At 54.7% G+C, this 8,673-nt stretch overlaps 1 protein-coding gene across 3 annotated transcripts in view; it reads left to right on the top strand.

Moving 5' to 3' along the window:
• HMCES (5-hydroxymethylcytosine binding, ES cell specific) overlaps positions 1-8,673 on the top strand; it is a gene marked incomplete at its 5' end in the record, with an annotated part of 15,186 nt that overhangs the window by 3,547 nt on the left and 2,966 nt on the right. Inside the window, 6 exon segments of one of the 3 annotated variants that reach the window (XM_014584737.1) lie at positions 890-1,033; positions 2,074-2,220; positions 4,955-5,114; positions 5,315-5,336; positions 7,402-7,594; positions 8,027-8,491. In XM_014584737.1, coding sequence (XP_014440223.1) covers positions 890-1,033; positions 2,074-2,220; positions 4,955-5,114; positions 5,315-5,336; positions 7,402-7,594; positions 8,027-8,257 — 897 coding nt within the window. 3 annotated transcript variants of the gene reach the window in all.

The following is an 8,673-nucleotide window of genomic DNA, read 5'->3' as shown; positions in this document are numbered from 1 at the left end:
AGCAAAAACCTCTCTCAAAAAAAAAAAAAAAACCTTATGTCCTATAGCAAAAATCTCTCCTAAAAAGAAAAAAACTGAGAATTAAAGGGGAAGAATCTACTTGAAAACAATTTTTTTTTATTTGAGAGAGATTTTTGGGCACACACAAATATCTGGCTTTTTATCCTTTTATTTTGTTTGTTTCTTAGTTTTTTGTCATATGCGCTCGCTTGGGAGAGACAGAGAGAGAGAGAGACAGAAAGTGAGAAATCACCCCCCACGGGGGATGGCCATGCCACAATCCCTTCTCCTCCCAGGATTTTGGGCACGCATGTACAGGCATGCCTGGCATGATTTTCAGGCTGCTGGGTCCAGGCCTCAAACTGCAGTCAGCCATGCAGGAGTCTAGCGTCTTATACCTGCTGCCCCCCAACCCCCAGCATGTTTTTCAAGCCACTGTGTCCCAACCTTGAGCCGTGGTCGCCCATGTGGGAGTCCAGCTGCCTTAGCCTCCACACCTGACTGGCCATGTATTTCTTTTTTTTTTCTCATCCCTTTTTCAATTTGCCAGAGGATGTGTGTGGTCAACAGAGAGAGAGGGAGAGGCTCCCCCGGACAGGGCATGGCTCGCACGTGCGCCCAGTGGGCTTCGCAAGGTGCTGCAGCCGGGACCCAAACCATTTAGTCGGCCGTATGGGGGTCCAGCTCCCCAACTGTCAGGCCATGGGACAGCCCATACTTGTATTTCAATGCTGTTGGGTTGTCGGAAAAGTCATGACACATTTTTGCATAGGAAAATACGTCACAACTTTTCCTGTGATCCAGTAATAATCATATAATGTGTATGTTAAGTTTGGTTTTCTAAATTTAATTATAATCTCACTGCATCATAACCTCTCTTCTGTGGCAGAACGCAGACTCATCCGAACGGATCCTTACTCCCATGCGATGGGGTTTGGTCCCGTCTTGGTTCAAAGAGAGCGACCCCTGCAAGCTGCAGTTCAACACTGCCAACTGCCGTAGCGACACCATGATGGAGAAGCGGTCATTCAAGGCAGGTAGCTGGTTAGGGAGGGCTCGTATGCTGTTCTTTTTCTTTTTAGAGAAAGATTTTTGTCTTAGGGTTTGTGCGCTTGCTAGAGAGACAGAGAGGCAGAAAGTGAGAAGTCACCCCTCACAGGGATGGCCATGCTGCAATCCCTTCTACATTCTCCTCTTGGGATTTTGGGCACATACGCACACACACCCGACTTGAATTTGAAGCCACTGGGTCCGGGACTTGAACTGCGGTTGACTATGTGGGACTCTAGCAACGTAACCATTATGTCATCCACTGGTCACGACGTTAATTTTTTTTTTCCTAAGGAAATTATTGTCTTGTACACTTCAGAATTAAAATAAGGTTCCAGGGAGTCTTCCCAGGAGCCCGTGTGGGGGTGGTTATGTCTGTCACTGCGAAACAGACCATACCAAGCAGCGGTTCCTGTCTCCTCCTCTGCGGGTTGGCTGGGCTCAGCTTGGGGGTTTTCGCTGGGAGGTCCCCCCGCAGTTGTAACTGGATGACAGCTGGATGGGGGTCCGAGGAGGAGTCTTCACCCACGTCTGAGACCTCAGCCAGGATGGCTAGAACACCGGGAAGCCTTTCCACATGCCTAGCATAGGAGTACCAGGTGACCAGGCTTCCGACATGGTAGTGCATTTGCCCCAGAGCCCATGGTCTGAGTGAGTGGGACGGAGCTGACGGGCTCACACTGACATGGTCAGCGTCCCTTCTAGGTGCCCACTGAGTCTGCAGAGCCAGCCCCGAGCCAGTGTGACGGGGGACCCCACACAGTGTGCCTCCTGAGAGCCCTATCCCCGAGACCAGCTTCCCCAGGACCTGTTAGAATGGACAGGCTGCTTTTAGGTGCCTGGTTTAATCTTTTCAGCATCGGTGTGAGTGGTCGGTGACTTATACATGAGGACAGGGAAGTACAGAGGAGGGGGTGACCGCTCTAAGGTCACATGCTGGTAGACCTGAGATGTTAACTCCAGCCCAGCCTGTGAAACAAGAGAACGCCACTAACACCACGTCTTGCTTGCATTTTCCCTCAGGTGCCTCTGGGAAAGGGCAGACGCTGTGTTGTTTTGGCAGATGGATTCTACGAGTGGCAGCGGCAGCAGGGAGCGACCCAGCGACAGCCATACTTCATCTACTTCCCGCAGATTAAGACAGAGCAGGGGTCACCGCCCGCACTCACGGTGCGCACTTCGAGTGCCAGGGAGAGGCCAATCCAGAGAATGGCACCTCTCTTCCCTCGTAGTGTGGGCTCTTGTTTTTTTGGAATTTTTTGCCATAGGACACTTGCATGAGAGAGAGGAGAGGGAAAGTGAGCAGTCACTCCCCAGGGAGGATGGCTGTGCTGTAATCCCTTCTCCATTCTCCTCTTGGGATTCTGGGCACACATGCACATGCGCCCGGCGTGTTTTTCAGACCTCTGAGATTTGAACCATGGTCAACCATGTGAGAGTCCAGCACCTTAGCCACCGTGCCACCTGCTGGCCCCACACAATATGGGTTTTTCATTTGTTTAATAGAGAGATTTTTGCTATTGCGAAAGCTCACCAGAGAGACAGAGACAGAGACAGAAAGCAAGAAATCATCCCCCTAGGGGATGGCCACACTGCAGTTCCTTCTCCTCCATTCTCCTCTCAGTATTTTGGGCACGCACGCACATTTGCCTGGTGTGAGTTTCAGGTCACCAGGTCCAGGACTCAGAATGTGGTTGGCCATGTGAGTCCAGTGACGTAACCATTAAGCCATCTGCTGGTCACAAACTATGTTTCTTTTCTTTTTTAGAGAGATTTTTGCTATAGGGCACATGTACTTGCTGGAGAGACAGAGATACAGAAAGCAAGAAATCCCCCCACCACCACTTCGGGGGGGTGGCCATGCTGCAGTCCCTTCTCCTGCATCCTCCTCTCTTGGGATTTTGGGCATATGCATATGTGCCTGCTGTGAGTTTTAAACCACTGGGTCTGGGACTTGAACCGTGGTCAACTCTGTGGGAGTCCTGCAACATAACATTGTGATCCACTGGTCCTGTACAACTTGGTTTTTAAAGCATGCGTGCAGGGTGGGATAATCAAATTAAGGATATTGCCATAGTCATTGTCTTCAGTGAAGAACATCACATTAGGTTATGAACTTTTGATTTTCGTTCTAGTTTTTCGTTTTCTCAAAGTACACACACACACACACACACACACACAGGGAAAGTCGTGACCCATGGTGACACAGTGTGTGTGACATTTACTCTGCCGTGACGCCCTGCTCCCGGACCTCTTTGCCTTGATGACACATTCTGTGTCTGTGAACATTTTTTTCTCGGTCTTTCCCCTGGTCATTTTTATTGTCGCCAGGCTTGGTATGTAGGGAAGACTGGGGCAAAGATCCCTGTGTCTGGCAGTTGTCAGATCCACGGGGTGTGAGATCGGGTTGGTCTAGTCGGGAGTGGAGCTGGTCTGGGCTAGCCGCTGCCGGTTCCTGGTTCCCTGGTGTTCCCAGCGTTGTCCAGCGCTCATGGGGACGCGGGTTTCCCAGAGGCCTCCCCAGCCACCCTGCTCTCTGTGCCCTGGCAGCCTGTGCCTTGCAGAGATCTCCCCGTGCTCTCGCCTGGCTCAGGGCGGGCCACTGGCCCTGGTCACTGGGTGCTCGCCGGTCCGAAGGGGCGGAGGTATTCTCTGCTGTCTTGGTTCAGTCTGTCAGACCTGTGTCTCTGGCTCGCAGACTTTCAGGTGGTCCTGCCTCTTCTTCAGGATCACTTTCCTCCTCACTCTGCCCAGCCCCAGTGGGCCTGTACCTGTGTTCTAAAGGCAGTAGGGGTGATCGCCATTTCCTTGGCTGCTCAGAGGAGAAATGGTCAGGTGAGGCTTCATGCACCTTGCCCGATGTCCTGCAGGCTCCTCCCCACTCCCAGTCTTCCCACGAGCACCTGCTGCAGTCCCTGGGCAAGAAGAGCCTGCCAGCTCTTGGCGTCTGTGGGTCCCAGGACTTAGGCTCTCAGTTTCGCGATGTCGTTTATCTAAGCCCCATTGTGTGAAGGCCCTGTCTTCTTCCTGTCGCCACGACAAGCCAGTGTTCGTGTCCCGTCCCTCCTCAGAGGTCCCTGTCTTCACGTACACCTCAGGCTACTTTATTGCCCTGTAACTGAGTCTACGATGAGTTGAAGACAGCCGTGACTTGTAGGGTATCCAGCGTTTCTGTTAGGGTGAGAGTGCCGCTCTCTCTGGCTTCCCATATCCGTGGCCTGGAACTGAACCTTGAGTGGCAAGCAGGGTCTGACATGATGACGCTGGGAATGGCATTTTGGATGGAGGCATGAACTCACAGCCAGCTTCGCTCATGAAGACCCGGCTGCGTTCACAGCACGAGAGGCAGCTATCCTTGACGCCCCTGCCTGGGTCACGTGTTCTGTGGCACATGTTCTTCCCTGAGCCCCTCCCGGTGTGTTCTCATTTTTTATTGTGGCCAGGTGTAATGGGTAGGACAGAGATCGAGATAAGGAATATTTAGGGGCTGGCAGTGGGTGGTGATTGAGGCACTGGACTCCCATGTGGCCGACTGCGGTTCGAGTCCTGGACTTGGCAGCTTGCTTTCTCACCCTACCCCGTCATATAAACAAATAGTAATAATAGTGATAATAAATAAAATTAAATAATTTTTTTTATAAAAAAGGATGCTTAGAGAGGTGGGTCAGACTAAGGGAGCCCAGATGCCCAGCAAAGGTGCCAAGTTCCGGAATTTGGAAGGAGCCGTGCAACTGCAGCTGCAGTGGGCATTTGCTGCCAGGCCTCTTTCGGCATCAGTGGATCGAGGGCTTAATAAGGCCTGGGCTGGATTGCTTCCAGATGGCCGCTGTGTTTCCAGTGTGAAGGGCCCTGGTGTGGAAGGTGACAGCTATGCGTCTTGTCTGCCTGTTTCTTCTGTCTCCAGTCAGGGGGCAGCAGTGCTGCAGACAGTCCAGGGCACCCGGAGAAGGCCTGGGACAGCTGGAGGCTGTTGACAATGGCTGGGATCTTTGACTGCTGGGCGCCCCCAGAAGGCGGAGACCCCCTGTACTCCTACACCATCATCACTGTGGACTCCTGCAAAGGCTTGGAAGCGTCTTGTCTGCCTGTTTCTTCTGTCTCCAGTCAGGGGGCAGCAGTGCTGCAGACAGTCCAGGGCACCCGGAGAAGGCCTGGGACAGCTGGAGGCTGTTGACAATGGCTGGGATCTTTGACTGCTGGGCGCCCCCAGAAGGCGGAGACCCCCTGTACTCCTACACCATCATCACTGTGGACTCCTGCAAAGGCTTGGAAGACATCCACCACAGGTAGGTGCCCCCTCCACGGTTTGCTGGAGAGCACGCCCACTGCAGAGAGGGAGGGAGGGAGGGAGGACATCCACCACAGGTAGGTCCCCCCTCCACGGTTTGCTGGAGAGCACGCCCACTGCAGAGAGGGAGGGAGGGAGGACATCCACCACAGGTAGGCCCCCCCTCCACGGTTTGCTGGAGAGCACGCCCACTGCAGAGGGAGGGAGGGAGGGAGGGAAAGCACCACTGGGGGAGAAGGTCACACTGCAGTCCCTTCTCCATTTCTCCTCCTCCTCTTCTCCTTTTTGCTTAAGAGAAAGAGCGGGAAAGTGCGAGAGCAAACTGCCAGACCTGGGACTTGAGCTGTGGTCGGCCGTGTGGGGTTCCGTGCCCTTCACCACCAGGCCCCCTGCTGGCCCCGAAATAAATCCTTCAAAAGAAAAAAAGGGTACCCTGTTCAAATCGTGCTTGATCGAGCCAATGTACAGCGTATTCTGGTGGGAAATCTCATTTTGTTTGTTGTGATGATGTATAGTGAATGAATGTAAATAAATAAATTTACAGAAAAAATTTTAAAAGAGGAAAAAAGGGTAAAACGTTGCTAGTCACTGCCGACTGAAGTAGAATGCAACGTAAGACCGCCGTGCACATAAAATACCAGGTTGTGGAAAGTCGTGATGCGTTTTTTACAAAGAACATAGAAAATACGTCATGGCTTCCAGTGACCTAGTACATCTGGATTTTGGGTGCATGTATGCAGGGCGTGTGTGCACGGGGCATGTGTGTGCAGGGTGTGTGTGTGCAGGGCATGTGTGTGCAGGGTGTGTATGCACGGGGTATGTGTGTGCAGGGTGTGTGCACGGGGCATGTGTGTGCAGGGTGTGTGTGTGTGCGGGGCATGTGTGTGCAGGGCATGTGTGTGTGCAGAGTGTGTGTGTGCAGGGCATGTGTGTGTGCAGAGTGTGTGTGTGCAGAGCATGCGTGCACAGGGTGTGTGTGTGCAGGGCTCCTGTGTGCACAGGGCGTGTGCGTGCAGGGCATATATGTGCAGGGTTTGTGTGCGCCAGGCTCCTTTGTGCACAGGGTGTGTGTGTGCAGGGCTCCCGTGTGCATAGGGCGTGTGTGCAGGGTGTGTGCGCAGGGCTCCCGTGTACGCAGGGCTCCCATGTGCGCAGGGTGTGTGTGTGCAGGGCTCCCATGTGCATAGGACGTGTGTGCATAGGGTATGTGTGTGCAGGGCTCCTGTGCGTGCAGGGCTCCCATGTGTGTAGGGCTCCCATGTGCGTAGGACGTGTGTGTGTGCAGGGCTCCCGTGCTCATAGGACGTGTGTGTGCAGAGTGTGTGTGCGCAGGGGGTGTGTGTGCCCAGGGCTCCCGTGTTCATAGGGCATGTGTGCACAGGGCTCCCGTGTGTGCAGGGTGCATGTGTGCACTGACATCTGAGACCTGGAAGAGTTGGAGGACTGAGGACAAGGGAGCACGCGTGACCAGACCGGCAGGGCCTCCTCTCTGTCTCATGGGCGTGCATACTCTCAGGAATGACAGACTGAGACAACTTTGCACACGTGTCTGGCCTGTGTCAACTCCAGGCTTTGACTGCTGATGCAGGCGTGTACCCATGTGCCCCAGTGTGCATGTGCGCTGCGGTGCCCTGAGCTTGCACAGGGTCTCCAGCAGTCTACTGGGTGCAGGAGTCATCCTGGACAGCCCTCGCTGCCTCCCTGCGGCCCGGCTCCCGTTTGCTCAGTTACGGGAATGGCCCTTTCTTACTATGAGCTTGTCATAGGAGTGGCCGGAGAGGGTTACCGACGGCTTCCCGCTTCGCTCTCAGCCGAGCGTGGCTGAGAGGTCCCCAAGTGCCAGAGCGTGACCTAGGTTTGGCGCTCCTCACTGTCACTGCCGTGAAACGTGGCCCTCCGAGTGCCGACCCCACTGCTCTGTCAGTGTGCTCAGGAGCACGGGGCAGCAGCGGGCATGTGAGGCACAGGGAGGGCCGGCTTCTCCTTGTGGGGATTCGAACTGTCACTGACCCGGTCTCTCCCTGCCCTCCCTGCCTCTGGACCTGCTGGGCCCTCTCTGCTAGGATGCCTGCCATACTCGATGGGGATGAGGCCGTTTCTAAGTGGCTTGACTTTGGAGAGGTTCCGATTCAGGAAGCACTGACACTCATCCGCCCCACCGAGAACATCACCTTCCACCCCGTCTCCCCCGTGGTGAACAGCGTCCGGAACAACACACCTGAGTGTCTGGCTCCTGTCAACTTGGTGGTCAGCAAGGTAGGGCTGCCCTGTTCGGTGCTTCCTGAGCTCAGGCCCCAGGGACGTGGCCTTCTGCAGTCACAGTTGTGATTTAAAGGACTACAGACTCGCCTTGTGCACGGCAGGGCGGGGAGAGCGAGCGCCCTCAGCAGGGCCCTCCCGGGACAGGTGCTGGTCCTGTCTCAACATCCCGAGTCATGTCAGGGCTGGGTTGGCCTCACGGTCACTGCTAAGCCAGATTTGAGGCTCCAGAGTGGCAGGGAGAGCCGGGCGCCCTGGACCAGGTCGAGGCTCGGACTGGTCCCACATGCTTCTTCGAAATCCCAGAGCTGTCCTCTGCCCTCATCTCGGCCTTAACCTGAGTCACACTCCTCGGTCAGCACCTGGTCCTCGCCCTCCCTCTTCCCTCGGGGCTGGCCTTTTCCCAGAGCTTCTCCTCCTTCCTCCCAGGAGTTCAAGGCAAGTGGCAGCAGCCAGACGATGTTACAGTGGCTAGCCACGAAGTCGCCCAAAAAGGAAGACCCAAAAACACTCCAGAAGGATGAGTTGGCTGTGCCCCACAGGTCCAGCGAGCTCCTGCAGAAGAGCCCGCTCCCCAAGAGGGGCAGTGCAGGGCTCCTGGAGCGGTGGCTGAAGCGGGGGCAGGAGGAGCCCACAGCCAAGCGACTGCACACCGAATAACACCCGGGGCAGCGCCTGAGGTGATGTTGCAGATAACAGGCTCTTGATGTGTGTGTGCACTTGCTTTGGAATACACACTTCCATTGCTGGCCCTGCGCCTAGCCCCCCTAGCCCCCGCCCCGTCCTGGCACAGCGGCTGGGGCTTGCCCTAGAAGCCCGACCTGCTGGGTCTGTACACCTTTTACAGCCTAGTTCTTAAAGTGTATTTTTTCCTGAATAAATTATGTTTGGTAAGCTTTCTACCATTTTTTTTTTTGGAGAGGTGTTTGCTATAGGGCGTGTGCACTCGCCAGAAAGACAGAGAGAGATAGAGAGACAGAAAGTGAGAAATCATCCCCCAGGAGGGATGGCCATGCCGCAATCCCTTCTCCTCCATTCTCCTCTCAGGATCTTGGGCACGCACACACACGCGCCCA

Source organism: Tupaia chinensis, unplaced genomic scaffold (assembly GCF_000334495.1).
Source record: "Tupaia chinensis unplaced genomic scaffold, TupChi_1.0 Scaffold147500_2, whole genome shotgun sequence".
NCBI lineage: Eukaryota > Metazoa > Chordata > Mammalia > Scandentia > Tupaiidae > Tupaia > Tupaia belangeri.
The sequence above is the reverse complement of the archived record's forward strand: the minus strand, read 5'-3'. Positions and strand labels throughout refer to the sequence as shown.